Source organism: Neovison vison, chromosome 2 (assembly GCF_020171115.1).
Source record: "Neovison vison isolate M4711 chromosome 2, ASM_NN_V1, whole genome shotgun sequence".
Lineage (NCBI taxonomy): Eukaryota > Metazoa > Chordata > Mammalia > Carnivora > Mustelidae > Neogale > Neogale vison.
In genome coordinates, this window is record NC_058092.1 from 173,262,283 (window position 1) to 173,280,728 (window position 18,446).

Consider the following 18,446-nt stretch of genomic DNA (forward strand, 5'->3'; position numbering starts at 1 on the left):
GTTCATGAGAATTGTGGGGAGTAGATTGTAGGTACTGTGAAAGGAAGAGAAGAGCCAATAATGATGGCGAATCTCAGAATTTGGAGTTCCAAGGAGAAGGAGATATGGGAGATTAGCCGTGGATAGAGGTGCTTTTTGAAATAGGAATTAAGGTGGTAAGTAAGGAGTCATTACGGGCATGTTTGTGCATGTGTGAGAAATTTGGGCAATTTATATATATGTTTGAGAAGAGAGATCACTCTACAAAAGTAAAAATAACAGGATCTCTGTATTGGAAATTCCTGTAAGTGCTTTACGAGCTAATTTGCTATTCCTATTTTACAGACTGGGAACTTTAGGTTCATAAATTGATCAAAATCAAACTGCAGAGACCAACACAAGACTGCGCAGTTCTAAGTCCAGGCTTGGGTTGAAGTCAGCAGTGAGTAACCCGACGTTGCCCAGGGAAGACCGCGGAGGACAGGGCTGGAACTACACTTCCCAGTGTGCCAGGCGGGGCGGGGCGCGGGCGGGGAGGGCGCAGGCTCCTTCCCAGAAGCAAAAGCGGAAACAAAAGAGTCTTGCCGGCGTCCCCGCCCGCACACTCGCGCACACTCGCGCTCGGGCGCACACTGAGCAGGCACTGGCGCCCGGAGCGAGCCAGCGAGCAGCGAGCAGCGAGCCGGGGACCCCGGGCTGAACCAGCAGAGCAGCCAGCGAGTCGAGCCCGCGAGACCCTACGCCCCCGCGCCCCGTAGCTGCCGCCAGCCGGCCGGTGTCCCCGCCGCCCTCCCTGACCCATGGCGCTGAAGAGGATTCAGAAAGTGAGTGCCCGGGCCAGGCCTGGGGCGACGGGGCGCGCTTCGGCTCCCTGCCCACACTGACCCCGGCGATGGTCCCGAAAGACGCGCCGGGAGGGCACGGGATGGGAGGGTGCGCGGGGATCAGGGGGCCAGAGATGCCGGTGGGGCCAGCGGGCACTGGACAGGTGAGGTGGGAGCAGGGACAAGTCCCGGATAGCTTGGAAGCCGGGGCCCCGCTGCGCGATAGCGCCGGAGCTGCGCCGGGAGTCCCTGGGTGGAGATCCTTCTGTGGCTTCAGACCTTCCCAAAATCTGTGCTTTAAGGTCACCGCTGGATTTTGCCCTACACTGGTCTAGTTTTGGCCCCTGTCATGCTGTTTTCTCCACACCCGTTCTTTTCTGTTCTTGCTTCCCCGGGCTCCCTGCGAGGGCAAGGAAGGTGTGGTGGGCCTGCAGGCTGTCTCCTAGATGCTGTGGGTTTGTTCCGTTTCTCCTCTGCGGTTGGCTCCTGCTCAGATCCCTGAACGGGCTGGAAAAGCCCATTTGGGGCCCAGAAGCCAGGAGAAGCCTCTTGCCTCTTCTATTTTGGTACCTCTTCTGCTGCCACTTCAGGTCACATAGCTGTAGTGAAAACATAGTTGCTGATACACAACAAGATGACCTCCTGGCTGTGATTCATCGTGAGTCAAGCCAAACAGGTTCCCCCCCTCCCCCTATGATAAACTTACATGTAAAGTTCGAGACACAACAAAAACTGACACAATATAAGTTGTTTGATGCTTTGACACATGAGTATAGAATGAAGAAGAAATGTATATATTCATTCAACAAATATTTATCCATCCCAACTCTATAAGGAATTGCCTTCTCTTGCATAATACTGTATTTATTGCTACTGTTTCAGATGTGAATATCTTACAAAATTGGGGTTGGGCCTTTTTTTTTTTTTCTGTTCACTTTTATTTCTTATTGGGTTATGGGTCTGTTCACTGACAGGTTTTATAGTATATGGAGAACGTGGAGAATTATTTTTAAATGGGGAGTGTTTCAGTAAGTTAAGCCAACAGCATGCCATGTAAATAATTTTAGAAGAAATCAATGCTACAAAAAATTTTTGTTAACTTTTTAAGACATGAAGTGATGGAGATATATACATTGTATTCCAGTCACAACTGGTGGCATCTTCTGGTACAGAGGACAGCAACTTTCAGGTCCAGCCTTTTTTTTTTGTTCAGATGCTGAATGTGTAGGATACTGTTTTTGTGTGTGTGCCATTTGAGGGTCTTCTCTCTATAAAACATAAAGGTAACTGCATTTATAGATTCATGTTTTCTGACTTGAAGGTAATGCAGTTACACATTCAAAATTACCCTAATTTTGAAGCCCTAACCAGCATCTTTGTCATGACTGGTATGCTTATTAATAATATGTAATATTGGCTTACATTTTAATTAAACAATACACCTGTTCCAAGGAAGTTTTAAATTGCATTTCCTTCTTTCTTACTTGTGAGAATTCTTCACAAGACTTTGTATATACAATAGATTTTAAATAATGTAGAATTTGTCCACAGTAATTAGACAGTCAAAGAAAATGGACATTATTTGTAAATACTTTACTGGGCAATTGTCAGTCACCATGCTGAATATTTATAATACAGAATACACCCAAATCATATTTTTTTTTAGCTATTAGTTACTGTTGGTTTATAACTGAGTTGTTTGGTTTAAAAAAATCACATAAAATTGATGATAGGCCTGTAACAAATTGATATTTTGAGAATAAATTGGGGGGGGTCATATAACATCCCATCTCTGTGTGCCAGTCTTTGGCTTTCCTTTCCTGTTATCAGGAAAGTTGGCTTGCACAAATCTCCTTTCCAGTAATCACATGTTCATATCATTCCCTCATACTTTAAGGGGTGTTATTTTGTTTGATTCTACACTTTTCTTACTGTTTACACCTCCTTGATTAGAAGCCAGTTCCAAGTAAGGTGTGTGTGCTATTTACCTTATGAACAGTTACAGAGCCATCTTTGATATCATCCTTATGTAAATCCTTACTTGAATCTTGCATGTTCTAACAAAAGAAGATACATATTAACTCTAGGCCTTTCTTTTTAGCTGTATTCAGGTAGCAGGGTCAGATACCTTCCAGGTCATTGGGTTGTACTTTTTGTGTACCCAAATTGGCAGACCTTAAAGCTGTGTAAAATCTCAGAAAACTTCAGTTTGGAGTTGAGTGGAGGGCAGAGGCTAGAGCCAGCATCGAGGGTAGTGTATCAGAAATTTTTGTGGGACATTTTCAGACTGTCCCCACTGCTGTAAATGGAAAGATATGGAATCCCTGAGATGGGCTGGGGTGGAAAGAAGGTTGAGAACCACTGATATTCTTGTCTGTTATTATTCAAAGAAGGAACCTGAGACCAGGAGTGAAGGAGTGCTTTGTCCAAGTTAATCTCTGAAGAAGTGACTTGGCATATTTGAGAATGTTAAAAAAAGTTCATGACTTCACATTTTTTCACTTCATATGAAAAGATTAAAGATGGTTGAATTAAAATTGTATGTATATGCAAAGCGTGTAGATATCAATGCTTAAAATATATTTTTATATTAGAGTATGCTGAATGATTTCATACTCTTATTTAGACATCCAGTGCCAGTTTTGCATTTCAGCTCATAAATTTACACACCCATGCCCTATTTTTAGATATAGTGGAAGATGTTATCAGTCACCTAAATCACTAAAGGGAAAAATTTAGAACAAAATCTGAGGAAAGACACCTAAAATATGTTTGAAAAAAGAGGATAGTTTTTCAGCTGGGCATCTATTATTTTCTAGAATTATTTCTAAGTGTTTCTTCTGTCAATGCTACTTTTAATCCTTGATAAATCTTTTTTGGAAATCACTTTTAAGATTATGAATGTTATATCATAATACTGAATGTTTTAAAAACCAAGAGGGGAAAAAGGAGATCCTAATATAGTCATTATTATCATCTTAGTTTGTTTCCTTCTAGACTTTTTAAATGTGATAAATTGAAGTTATGATCACCAAAGTAACATAGGCTTTATTGCCTTTTTGGTCTTTGGAAAAGTGAAGCAAAAGAGTTTTGATTTACAAATATAGCAACACAGGTAACTACTCCTTAGTGTACAGTTCTGTCCTCAAAATGGAATATTTTCCTTTTTAAAAAGCCCTTTAACTTAAAATGTATATATAAATGGATTATAGTACAACTTTATAAATGTTTTGAACTGCTGAGTTTTTTGATTTGTACAATTCCACATTAAACACTTTATATCAGTCTAGAAAACCTTTAGGATACTTAAAAAAAACATCCCAGCCCTCTGTGAATAGAGCATCAAATAGAGGAAGATCTGGTTTTTATTTCTGGCCCTGTTACTTAATTAGCTTATTTCCCTATCCATACAATGATACAGTATTAAGTACAACCAGCATACATAATATATAAAGGTTACTCTGTGATAGATTCAGTTCTGAGGGTTTGACATATATTGATTGATTTAGTCTTTAGTGGGCCCAAGAAGTAGATATGATTGTTATCCCTATCTTACAGATGATGAAACTGAGTCACAGAAGTGTTGAGTAATGTACCTGAATCTCGTATCTAGTAAGTGGTAGTGCTAGAATTTGAAACTAGACAGAGGTCTTCAGATTCATGCTCTTAACCATTTTAGTATATGGATTTTCTTAACCAAATGGACTCATATCTATTATATTTAAATTGATAGACACATAGAATTAAATGAGTGTATGGATGTAAGTTCTTTGCAAACTGGACTGTTCTATACACATGTAAAGTGGTATTATCATTAAGACTTTGGCATATTTAATCATGCATCATTCTGTGTGTTGATTGTGCATTATAAATCTCCGCTCTGAAGTAATGTACACTGGATCATTAAACATGGTAAATGAATAATATAACTTTATTTTTGTTCCATCACTTAAAATTTTTCTTCTCCAAAAGACTTTAGAAAAATTGTAATTTATAAATGTTCGAAAAATTGTAATTTATAAATATTCTGTCGAAAGTATCATTTCACTTGAGAAAGCTATTTATGCACTGATACAGCAATTTAGTTCCTCAAGTGGCTGTGAATAGCAGTCGACTGTTCAGATTGCACAAATACGTTAGGAAGACTTGGAGATTACAAGATTTAATCTAAGATTCCAGATTCTTTCAGTAAAAAAGGATGTAAGTTCAACAAAAATTTTTAAAAGAAGAAGACAGTATTTATGCTCCATGATAAAGTGGTTTGCCTTGAGATTAAAGGAAGACAGTGTTCTTTTTCTAAAAAGCCACCATGTGAATTTTTCTTTTAAATCTTTGTAATTAAGCTCAATCTTCTTTTGCCCCCGGTATCATGTATTTTTCCTTCATCATCACAACAGAGGTATAAAAAAAGAAGATAACCTATTAAAAAGTTCTGAGGTTCCTTCTCTGTGGAAGTAAATAGCATAGATCTAAATAAAGGCTGTTTATGCCTATTTTGGAAGCCAAACACATATTATAAAAACCAGCTTAGCAGGATGTGGGATTGCCCCTAGTAAAGCGGAGTAGCATCCTCACTTGCTTTAGTTCCCTGAAATACATATCGAAAACATATTTAATGAGTGACACTAATCAAAATAATAAGCCTCATACTCTCCACTAAGCTGAATTAATGGTTGTCTGTAATGTGTTGGCTCTCTTCCCTTCTTCACTTCTTTTTAACAGTAGAGGAACTGATACTATGTTAATTAAAAACAGATACTGAGATATTTGTCCTCTCTCCTCTTAACCCTAAAATGCTAGACTAAATGATGATCTAGTATATAATCCAGATTTTTAGGCATTTGGAAGGATCCTCAGATCACCTCAGAACATCTCTCTGAAGGCAAAACTTGTTCTGTTTCTAGCTTGTTGTGTTGGTCAGATGGCCTGAGGTTTTTCTGCTTTTAATTGGTTCTGGGATGAATCTGTGAAGGTTTAATTACCACATTGGGCAGTATGTTCCAGGAGTTGTCCTTAGTATGGGGAGGAAACTACCATCCTGAAGTTTACAGTTTAGCGCTACCCATCCTCTTTCTGGATGTTGCCTCCACTTCTCTCTATTCATATTATTCTGGTTTTTTTGGTGGCTCTTCTCCTTCAGTGATACCACATTGAAAATCCTTTCAGATTTATGAAAACCTTTCGAGACCTGATGGCCTGGGCTCAATGTTCTTCTGTAAACCAGTAAAACTCTGGCCTGTGTTTTTGCTTCCCCCAAATTTTGATGTGTTGTATTTTCAGTGAGTTAAAAATATTTCCTAATTTCCCTTTTGATTCTTCAACCCTTGAATTATTTAGCAAGTTTTATTTATTCTCCCAATATTTGGGATTTACAGATAGCTTTTTATTATTGATTTCTAAGTTAATTCCATTGTGAACAAAGAACTTGTTATTTGACTCCTTTTAAATTTTTGGGACTTGTTTTATGGCCCCAAATATGGTCTGTATTTTTTACTTACATAATAATGCCATTCTAGTGCTCAACATAGCTTTTGAATGAAGATGTTTAATAATCTCTAGCCTTAAGTTTTGCCAGTTTCTGGTTGATGTTCATAAAGCCTAGGTTATTTCTAAGGAATGAATGCCAGACTAAGTCTTACACCTTCCCAGTGTCTTCTTGCACTTTTATGAATTTCCAGAACAGGGGTGATGAAACCAGTTTAGTGGGTCACAAACAGCATTTAAAAAAAAATGTAATACAAAATATTAATGCTTTAGGTGAAGCAGGGTGATAATTGTTTCGTGAAACTTTTAATTATGTATTTGTGTCCCTGTGCTTGTGTATATGTGTACTAGGTTGTGATGTATGTATTATGTTTGTCTTGTTATGGATTGCTGTAAGGAAAGTTTGGAAATCATAGTATGAAATCCTTAGATAAAATCAATATTATTGAAAATACATGCCACACATTTATATGTATACACATATGTATATGTATGTATAGAGAAAGCAGATGAGTATATTTACACAAAAATACAGACACATACACACACATACACAATGTCAAATGTTGTAGTCTTAGAAACAATTCTCTTTGATATAAACTTCAGTGCTTGTTGTTTTTTACTAAAAGTTGTAGCATTTTATAGTCACTGATGTACAACCACAATTTTGAAGAATAGTGCTGGGCAATACAAAGATTAATTGATTTATTATGCAGATACTTATTAAGTACCTGCTATATAGCTGTCATTTGGGATAGAAGTATAAGAAGTGATGTTTAATAACAAATATTTGGTAAATATTGAAAGGTATTTAAGTAGGTTTTAAGAAATTGGCTGCTAGCTTTTATCATTTCATTTTGTCTTTATTTTTTCCTGAAGCATCATCTTTCTTGATGACTCTGAAGTAAATGTACTTTATGATTACTTGTACCTTACGTATAAGTAATGTACTTTATAATGTACTTGATTACTCTGAAGTAAAAAAAATTATGAAGTAACTTTTCTTAATGTAGCATTGAAAATGCTCTGTGTTGTATGTTCTGGTATGTGTCAAATTCTATTATGTATTTTGAAAAGTCGTATGTAACTTCTTATCATGTTTTTCTTGCTTCTCAGTGTCTTTGAACACAAACACTCCTCCTCAAAGCTTATGGAGTGGTATTTATTTCTAACCTTTTATAAAATAGAAGCCCCTGGGAAAAGATAAAAAGAACCCTTTTCATTCCCTCACTCGTCACACTTTTGTTTCTTTTGAGCATGGCTGAAACTGTGCAAATGGCCTTAATTCAAGTACTGGAGCATTGTTAGCTCCAATGTTGATTGAGAATAATGGGCTGTAGTTACTACAGTCTTGAGGTGAACATTGTTTTGAGTGGGAAGAGTGCTGGAGTGGAAGTCAGATGGTCAGAGCCCTTGTTATAGCTTTGGCCAAGAAACCTCATAGTCTTTATTATTTATTTTTATTTTTTAAAAAGATTTTATTTATTTATTTGACAGAGAGAGATCACAAGTAGGCAGAGAGGCAGGCAGAGAGAGAGAGGAGGAAGCAGGCTCCCTGCCGAGCAGAGAGCCCAATGCGGGACTCGATCCCAGGACCCTGAGATCATGACCCAAGCTGAGGGTTGAGCCGAGGCTTCAACCCACTGAGCCACCCCGGCGCCCTAGTCTTTATTTTCTTTATCTAGAAATGTTATGCATTGAACTAGATAATTTCTGTTGTCCTTTCTGATTTAAAACTTTAGGCACATCTAAAGAATGTTTTTTGCTGTTTTGTTCAACCAACAGTAGAAATCACAAAAACAAATAATTAAGCATGGCACGGTACTCTGCTGCTGTATGAAACTTGAATTAAAATTCTATTTACTTTGAGATGTCAGAATTGAAATAAATGTTGACATCTTAATGTATAAGATAAATGAGTTTTAATATGTCTTATTCTTTGATTAAAAAGCGGTTATTTGTGATACAAATAAGATAACATTTCTGTTTTTGTATCAGTATCATTATAAGCTTTTCTAATTCCATTTAGCTTCCATCTGTTTCACAGGCATCTTTATACTTTAATATTTAGAAAATTGCCATACTGCTACCTTATATGTAGTAGATTTTTTGGATTCTAGTGAATGCATTTATGGACAACATAAATGCATTTATGGAGCACCTTCTGTATGTAAGGCATATACAAAGTGAGATCAGGAGAAATATGGAAAAGTGACATATACCCAGCATTATCTAGGAAATTTAAAACTATTAAGGGTAAGAAAAGTGCCATTAAAGATTAGGTAGACTTAGGAAAGTACCATAAGGAAAATATAACATAACTGAAAAGAGAGTTGAAGTAGGAGAGGTGAAATTTATTTAGGGAAGATCAGGAAAAATTCTATGGAGGAGATGGAATTGGATGTAAGTTTGGAAGAATGGGTAGCATTTTCAAAGACAGGGTTCATAAAAGAAGCTACAGAAATGAAAGCACCAGAAAGTACTTATCCTGTTCTGGGAGGAACAGATAATTCTGCTTTTGTGAAGCATTTGGGGGAATAGTAGGCGTTAAAGTTCATACTGTGGAGGGTCTTGAAGACCCATGCTGAGAAACATGTCCTTAATGCAGAAGTTTGGGGAAGCCATTGAAGTTTTTTGAGTAAGGAAGTACATTCTTAATCATATTCTTAGGTATGCATTCTTGCCCTCATAGAATATAAGATTGTTTACCATTTGTAATTACAAATCTGTTGAATGTCCTGAGAAGGGGAGTATAGGGTACTATGAGAATATAGCAGGAACCCTTTGAAGGGTTCAAGGAAAATCTTACGGAAATGTTTAAGATGAGATAAAGCAAATCAGTGTGTGTTGGGGGGAGCTAAAGGGTGGAGGGTAGGGGAGGTGCTTAGGAGTCTTCTATCTAAAAGAAAACTATGGACAAGATAGCATTTGGGGGACTTTAAAGTTATGACTGGTACAGAGAACATTGGTTTAGAGTTTGAATTACTGGAAAAAGTTTATTTTTATCATAACACTTCATAAAGTCAATTGAAATACAATTTTTACTGGGATGTCTTGGATTTGTCTAAGATACATTTTTACTTATGTACTTATACTTACTATGATGGAAATATATATAAAGGAAGTGACTGGGAATCTTCTCTTTAAGAGGAAGCCATGTTTTAAACTAGAGGCAAGATAGTATTTTGGGAAATTGAAAGTCATTATGGCTGCTGTTGAAACCACTGGGGAAAAGTAGTTGCAGATCTGAGGCATTGGGTAGATAATGCACCTAATCTTTACCTTAAATGTTTATTCTTAATTGTGCTATTTATAGCTCTGATGCATTAAAAATGCGCTCTGATGCAGCAAAACCAGTAGTGTTTATTCATCGACCAGTTGCTTTATTCATCTTCTTCCTTTTGTGTAGAATTTGGCATTATTATTATTATTATTATTATTTTAATAGCCTTTACCAGAGATACCAGATCCAAAGAGTGAAGCAGCTAGGGCCAGTTTGTCAAAGTGAGTTTGGTTCCTATAACTTAATTAATTGGATATCATTAGCATTTTGAAGTGTTCCAGGAAGAATCTACATGGTTAAAAATAAAGCTGTTTTTTAATTTAAGGGCTTAAAGAGGTTCTGTATTTGGAGACCTTTCTGACAATTGTTTGATATCTCTCTATTGAAATAGCTCTAGTCAACTGGATAAGGAGATCAGAGTCTGAACTGTAAGTCCATGAAATATTTATTTACAGACAAACCAAATATAGCTCATATATCCCTTTAGAGACAACATCAGAAATGCAATCTGGTAAGAATCACTGTCTTGTTTTTAGGAGTTTTTAGGTAAAGATGGTTGTGTCACATGAGTAAACAGCCTTTTGAGCCAGGAGTTTTGAAATGCTTTCATATGTTCTGGATTCAGTAATTTAGATTTTTGACTGTATATTAGTCCCTGTGCGCAGGCTATTTAATGTTCTTTACACACATCCAGTGGGATATGTATTCTATCTATTACAGAGATTTAGACCTTCTGAATGTTGAAGCTAGAGAACAACAATGCTTTTCAGTCTGGTCGGCATAATTTTTTAGAGAATATTTAGTGCATAGTGTCATATTAGTTTTCATGGTAAAGAAGGCAGCTCTGACTGTTCATTCTTTACTGTTTAGATTGGACTGTTACCCTTCTGGGAGCTGAGAGATTAATTTGGGCTTCTCTTCTACATTCCCTTCTTTGTTTCCTTTTATTTGTTTACTTTCTTTGAATTGGGCTGCCTCATCTACTTTTAGATTTTAAGTTCCCTAGAGGCAGGGACTTGTGTCTAGGTTGGTTTTATGGAGAACAGTCAGCATATTGTGGGGGTGTTATAAATGTACCATCTGTGCCAATTTAAAATTCTGTTTCAGACCTCTTAGTACTTTCCTTTGTGTCTATTTGGTTATAGAAGTCTGAACTAGAATAGAGCTGCTTAGCCATGTAAGGCTATGTAAATCCATTAAGTACACATTTTTGTGGACTTATAATGCTTCTATGGTTTTAGTCATAACATAGGGACAGAATCTTGTAATCTGTCTTTCATTACTATATCTTATACTTTTATTTTAAAATTTAGATATCCTCATCAGTTTTCTTTCTTTGAGTGTTAATTACACTGCAATAGAAAATTGTTTCACTGACACAGAATGCTTTTGTCTGGGGCATACTTTAAACCAGTTTGATGATATTTATTGCCTGATCTGTGTTTAAGTATAGGGTTGGTTTGTTTTAGGCTTACTTTGTCTCAAAGGAGGAAAAGGGTATTGGATCAACTATGTATTTCAATTTTAGCTTTTAAAAGTTACTGGAAATGAAATATACATTTACACATAAACACAGTGTGTTTACTATAATGAGTTATTTTTGTATATGGATTTATAACTAGTCTCATTGTTTGATAGGCATCTGTTACATTATAGGATTTCTACATATTTCTCTTGGGTATATTCCTGGCAGTAAACTTGCTGGGTCATTGAGTATTCCAGTGTTCAGCTTTGGTAGTGAATGTCAAACTTTTCTTCATCCACCGGCAGCATGAGAGTTCTAGTTGCCTCACATCTTTGCCAACCCTTATACTTTTTTCTGGCTTTTTCATTTTAACCATTCTTTTGGGTTTGTAGTGGCATTGCATTTCCTTGATGCCTAATGAAGGCAAGAGCCCCTCTCATATGTATATTGGCCATTTGGATAGTCTTTCTTTCTTACAGCTTCTTTTGCCTTATCCAAGTCTGTCTTTTAAAAATTGATCTGTAGGTAAAGTTTTTACATATTCTGGATGTGGGTCTTTTGCCAGATATATGTACTGTAAGTATTTTCTCCTATTAGTTGCCTTTTAACACTTTTAGTGTATCTTTAATGAACAAATGTTCTTGATTTTAGTCGTCCAAATTTTTTCATTTTTTTTCTCTTACGGGTAGTGCTCTTTGCATCCTGTTTAAGAAATTTCTGCCTCCTCCAAGGTCATTAAGACATTTTTATGTCTTCTTTAAAAACACTGAGACACCTGGCTCAGTAAGTGAAGCATGGACTCTTGGTCTCAGGGTTTGAGTTTGAATTCCATGTTGGGCGTAGAGATTACTTAAAAATAAAATATTTTAAAAATACATAGAAGTGTTATTTTATCTTTCATATTTAAAACTAAGATCTATTTAGAATTGATTTTTGAATAAAGTTTGAGGTAGGAGAGGTCAGGGTTTATTCTTTTTCCCATATAGTACCCAGATGACCATCTACTGAGAAAAATTTTCTTTCCCTCCATTAGAATGCCACTGACTTCACTTTTTTTTTTCAATTTATTTATTTTCAGAAAAACAGTATTCATTATTTTTTTCACCACACCCAGTGCTCCATGCATGCCGTGCCCTCTATAATACCCACCACCTGGTACCCCAACCTCCCACCCCCCGCCACTTCAAACCCCTCAGATTGTTTTTCAGAGTCCATAGTCTCTCATGGTTCACCTCCCCTTCCAATTTACCCAAATTCCCTTCTCCTCTCTAACGCCCCTTGTCCTCCATGCTATTTGTTATGCTCCACAAATAAGTGAAACCATATGATAATTGACTCTCTCTGCTTGACTTATTTCACTCAGCATAATCTCTTCCAGTCCCGTCCATGTTGCTACAAAAGTTGGGTATTCAACCTTTCTGATGGAGGCATAATACTCCATAGTGTATATGGACCACATCTTATCCATTCATCCGTTGAAGGGCATCTTGGTTCTTTCCATAGTTTGGCGACCGTGGCCATTGCTGCTATAAACATTGGGGTACAGATGGCCCTTCTTTTCACGACATCTAACTTCACTTTTAATTTTTGAGTACTAAGTTTGCCATTGTTTTCTTTCCATTTGCAACTCTATTTGATAAAGTTAGTGCTCATGATCCCACTCAGATGTTAAATACCATCACTTTTACTTCTACATCAAAAGGCTATTTGTTTATCAAAAACAGTGATAATATCCTAAGTTGGGTTTGAAGGATATGTTATCCATTTCTTTCAAGTATAACTGTCTGCAGTGAAGCTTTGTAGAGCCCTAGTGAGGCACCATCCCATTGAAGTATGTGAAAGACACCCCTTGGTTTTTGCTCACTTCCTGTGTGGCAAAATGCAGCAGCCCCAACTGCTACTTGTAATAACTAGTACATACAAAAGAAAAAGAAACAACAACAACAACAACAAAAATTAATAACTTTTCTGTGCTCCAGCAATCCACTCTTTTTGCAAATAAGGGTTATATATATTTTAAGTACAGTATTGTTGGGTGACACAGGTTTAAAGGGGTGGAGTAGGAAGTAATTTCTGAAGCAATATATGTGGCTTTTCAGAATTTACCAGATCTTACAACCTTATTTATTAATGTTTCATATCTGTGTTTATTTTTGATTTAGAACATAGTTTGTGTCTGTCAAGGTATTTTATAACAGTTCCTTAGTAGATCACACTTCTGTCTTAGGGGAAACTTTCTAGAACTTCTTAGAGTGTTCTGAACTTGAATAAACACATTCAGAAGGTGACCTTTGTAGTGAAAAGCTATGCTAACATATATTTTTTGGAGATACTATTACTTTTAAGTTTCTAAGAATCCAGGGGCCTGCTTTCCTATACTTTTTAAATTGTATCTTATGAAGTTCTTTTTCTCCACAAACCAGTTCTCCTTGAATTTCATGGGTCAGTATAATCATCAACAAATATGTCCAATGATTTAGGAGGATTATGAGCATCATAATCTGATACCATTAATTCTTTAAAACATTGGGAGGGTAGATTTGGGATGAGAGTATAAAAACTGAGTCATGGGGCACCTGAGGGGCTCAGTTGGTTAAGTGTCTGCCTTCAGCTCAGTTATACTTGAAAGAAATGGATAACATATCCTTCAAACCCAACTTAGGATATTATCACTGTTTTTGATAAACAAATAGCCTTTTGATGTAGAAGTAAAAGTGATGGTATTTAACATCTGAGTGGGATCATGAGCACTAACTTTATCAAATAGAGTTGCAAATGGAAAGAAAACAATGGCAAACTTAGTACTCAAAGATTAAAAGTGAAGTCATCATTCTAATGGAGGGAAAGAAAATTTTTCTCAGTAGATGGTCATCTGGGTACTATATGGGAAAAAGAATAAACCCTAGGAACTCCTGGTCCTAGGATCTAGCACCACATTGGGCTTCCTGCTCAGTGGGGAGTCTGTTTCTCCCTCTGCTTCCCCCACCGCAACTCATGCTCTTTCTCTCTCAAATAAACCAATAAAATCTTTAAAAAAAAAAAAAAAAAAAAAAAAACAGAGTTGTGATCCCTATTAGATAGGATATGGAGACGTTTAATAAACTTCTGCTATGATTAGTCCACTGGTTAAATTGATCATGGGACAAAAAACAAAAATAAAAAATTATCCATGTCCCCCAACTGCAGCCCTGTTTCTGGGCAGCTCTGTCACCAAGGACTGCCAGTGGTTGGAAGACAGCTTTACTTTGAGACTGGTCAACTCAGCACAAACTCCTAACTCCTCTTGGAAAAGCAACCAAAAACTCTATATCCTGACAGTATGTCAGCAGTATCCTAAGTAAGGTATAAGGGTGGAATATTTAGAGTTTTGAGGTCTTCTAAACCAGAAAAACCAAAGCCAAAATTTGTAACGAGAATTTTGTGTGGCTTGGGCTACTTTGTTAGAATATCATAGATTCTGTAAGTTGAAAATAGTTATGGCAGTAGCATGAGTTTTTAATATTTTAATGATTAATATTATCTTGAGATTCATTGTTAGGTAAGATTATATATTACTTAAAAGGCTAGCCCTGTGTTTTTAAGTAAACTGCATTATTCATTCAACAGCTGTTGTTATATTTTATTAAATGCAGTCTACATATATGCATAAGGGAGTAATTGATTTTGATTCTGTTGTCAAATCTAATGATTTGTTTTCCTAAAAAGATTGAAATTTGAGATGTCTATTCCCTGCTGATTATGTTATTCCTTAAATTTTATTGGTTAACTCAGATGATATCACACGCCTTATACAAAAGGTATTGTGCTGAGTATTGTGGAGGAATCCATGAATAAAATGCATAAAGTCCTGGATTTTTAAAAAACATTCTGGTAGAAGAGGAAAGTGAGGGAAGATTAGCACATCCTGAAATTTAACCTTTCTTTCTTTCTTTCTTTCAAGATTTTATTTATTTATTTGACAGAGAGAGACATGATGAGAGAGGGAACACAGCACAGTGAGAGGGGGAGTATCTTTTATACATGTTAGGTATTAAGCTAGGTACTTCTGTGTTTTTTTTTTAAGACTTTATTTATTTTTTAGAGATAATGAACGAGCAAGTGGGGGGAGGGGCAAAGGGAGAGGATCTCAAGCAGACTCTGCACTGAGTGTGGATCCCATGGCAGGGCTCCATCTCAGACCCTGAGATCACCTGAGTCCAGCACTTAACGGACTGAGCCACCCACATACCCCCGTACTTTTGTGTTTTTGTTCAGTGGTCTGCATAGTTCTTCAGGATTACCAGTGATGTCCCCATATGAGGTACCTGAGACTCAAAGAGGTTAAGTTGCCCAAAGTCCCGCAGATAGTAAGGGTTAGTGCAAGGCCAGGTCTGATCCAAGTCTGACTCTAAAACTTATGTTTTTAAAGTGGCTGTCGAGAAGACCACTGTTAAGGAGAATGGGTATAATTTGGGCATAGGGAACTAGAAAAAAAGGTTATTTTAGAAGAAAGAAAGTTATGAAGGCCAGGAGACTTAGCCATGTAACATCCAGGTAATCAGTTGAAACCTGACTATATGGTTCTCAAATTTTGGGTCTTAGGACCTCTTTGTATTAAAAGTATTGAGGCGGGGGTGCCTAGGTGGCTCAACCCATTAGGATTCTGACTCTTGATTTTGGCTTAGATTGTGGTCTTGGGTTTATGGGGTGGAGCCCTGTGTTGGGCATGGAGCCTGCCTGGGATTCTGTCTCTTTCCCTCTGCCCTTCCCTCTGCTTGTGTGTTCTCTTTTTCAAAAAAAAAGAAAAAATTATTGAGGGCTTCAAAGAGCTTTTTTGTTTGTATGGTCATGTCTAATAATATTTGCCATATGATAATCTAAAACAAATTTAGATATAGTAATTTAGAAATAATAAAGCTATTAAACAACAAAAAAGTGGCATTGCTTTTTTAAAAAATTAATTAATTAATTGATTAATTATACAGAAATCACAAGTAGGCAAAGAGACAGGCAGAGAGAGAGAAGGGGAAGCAGGCTCCCCGCCAATCAGAGAGCCCAATGCAGGGCTCAATGCCAGGACCCTGAGATCATGACCTGAGCTGAAGGCAAAGGCTTAACCCACTCAGCCATCCAGGTGCCCTGACATTGCTTTATAAATGTTCAGATCTCATTAGTCAGGCTTATAGATAATAGTTGAATTTTCACATCTGCTGAGGAATTCAGTCTGTTACAATATCACATGTCATATAAGTGGAAAACTCCACTGTAATTAGATACTGAGATTGAAAAAGACAAATAACATCATAGTTTTATTGCAAAATTAATGTTGATGACCATAGACCTCTTGAAGGTGTTCTGGAAATGCAAGGGAGTTCTTTGGAATATTACTGGGTAGGCTTGGACCAGATAATGGAAAGCCTTCATTGGGTGAGTTTGATTTTAATAAGCAGTAGGGAGCCACTGAAATTTTCTAACGGAAGATTGAAATAGAGCTGTGCTTCTAAGAAGATTATACTACAAACAGTGCATAGAGTTTTGGGAAACAATTCAAGTTGTACTATAACTGGTTTTTGAGATAACCGTAGGAAGCAGTATAACAGGTATTGAGAGTATGTTGTATTTTCATCTGACTATAAATGAAGGAAAAGAGAAAGAAAGGAGTCAAAATGATGCTGCGATTTTGAACCTGGTGGCTGGTAGACTAATATTCTATTAATAGATGTAGGAAACACAGGAAAAGAAGCAAGCTTGAAAAAGAAAGTAGATTAGATTTTGGAATATATAAAAAAAGTTTATAGTATTATGTTGAAATACATTTAGTCTTACAGAAATGTTATAAAAAATAATAAAATTCACATGTATTCTTCACATAATTTTCCTTAATATTTACAACTTACATAACCAAAACGAAGAAAGTAGCATAAAGTACAATACTATGAACTAAACTAAAGACCTTATTTGGGTTTTACCAGTTTTTCTACTGTCCTTTTCTTGTTTGAAGATCCAGTCTGGGATCCTACATTGAATTTACTTGGTATGTCTCCTTAGTATATGTATTCTTAATCTGTGACATTTCCTCCATCTTTCCTTGTCTTATAAAAATTATTTAATGAAAAGAGAAGACACTTATTATAGGTGTAGTGGAAAATACCAATGTCCTTTAATTTTTAAAAAATGCCTAAGAACCTGAGTATAAAAAAAAATCACTAATTTTTATATAAAAAGTTACAGAAGTATTATTAAAAAGTTGAAACAAGAGACATCTGGGTGGCTCAGTCAGTTAAGCAGCTACCTTTGGCTCAGATCAAGATCCCAGGGTCCTGGGATTGAGTCCTGCATCAGCCTTCTTGCTCAGTGGGGAGCCTACTTCTCCCTCTCCCTCTGCTGCTCCCTCTGTTGTGCGCTCTCTCTCTCTCTTTCTCTCTCTCCCCCTCTCAAATAAACAAAATCTTAAAAAAAAAAAAAAAGTTGAAACAATATAGAAGACATAAAGGAAAAATGACAACCCATTCCCAGAAATAGTAGCTAATAGTTTGGTGTGTATTCTTTTATTTATTTTTTATGCATGTATGTATATATGTTATGGGATCTAATGGGCTTATCCGTCTGTAACTTGTATTTTTCACTCAAAAACTGTATTATAGGCACACAACATTTTTAAATGTAGTATATACAGATCTAGCTCATTCTTTTTAACTGCTGCACAGTGGTTCATAATGTGGCTGTATCATGAAGCCATTCTCATATTGATAGAATTTTAGGTTATTCTTGGTTTTTCATAGTCACACAAAATGCCTCACTAAACATCCTAATATATGTATCTTTGGGATTTGGACAATTATTACTATGGGGTGGAATTACCAGTTCAGAGGCTATATGAATTTTCCACTTTCACAGTTGTTACCAAATGGCCCTTTAAAAGGATGTGTCTTTTTTTTTTTTTTTTTTAAGATTTTATTTATTTGACAGAGACACAGAGAGGGAACACAGCAGGGGGAGTGGGAGAGGGAGGGCTTCTTGCTGAGCAGGGAGCCTGATGTAGGGCTTGCATGACCTGAGCCAAAGGCAGATACTTAACAACTGAGCCACCCTAGTGCTCCCAAAAGGATGTGTCTTAACTTAAAAGTCCCTCCAGTAGTAAATGACATGTTTATTTTCCACTAAAGCTATGGATGAAGTATTCTAAAGGTCAACAGTGGTTTGGTAATTGTCTTATGGGTGTTTACACGTTGCTCTCTGTTTTTGTTTTTGTTTTTTTTTCTTTACAAAGCATTGCTTTGCTTTGTTTTGCTTTTGTAACACAAACACACACTCATATATACCTCTTAATTAAAAATAAATGGTTTCAAATGCTTTGTCTTTGGATTTTTTTTTTTTTTTTTACACTTTTAATCAGTGTGAGGTAAAAAAGCATGGCCATGAAGAAGCCTAT

General features: G+C 36.6%; 1 protein-coding gene across 1 annotated transcript in view; it reads left to right on the forward strand.

Moving 5' to 3' along the window:
- Positions 1–577: 577 nt before the first annotated feature.
- The window catches only part of UBE2D1 (ubiquitin conjugating enzyme E2 D1), a 38,209-nt gene continuing 20,340 nt past the window's right edge, over positions 578–18,446 (forward strand). The window contains exon 1 of the mRNA XM_044239533.1: positions 578–803. Coding sequence (XP_044095468.1) covers positions 780–803 — 24 coding nt within the window. The 5' untranslated portion in view covers positions 578–779. The remainder of the gene's footprint in view (positions 804–18,446) is intronic.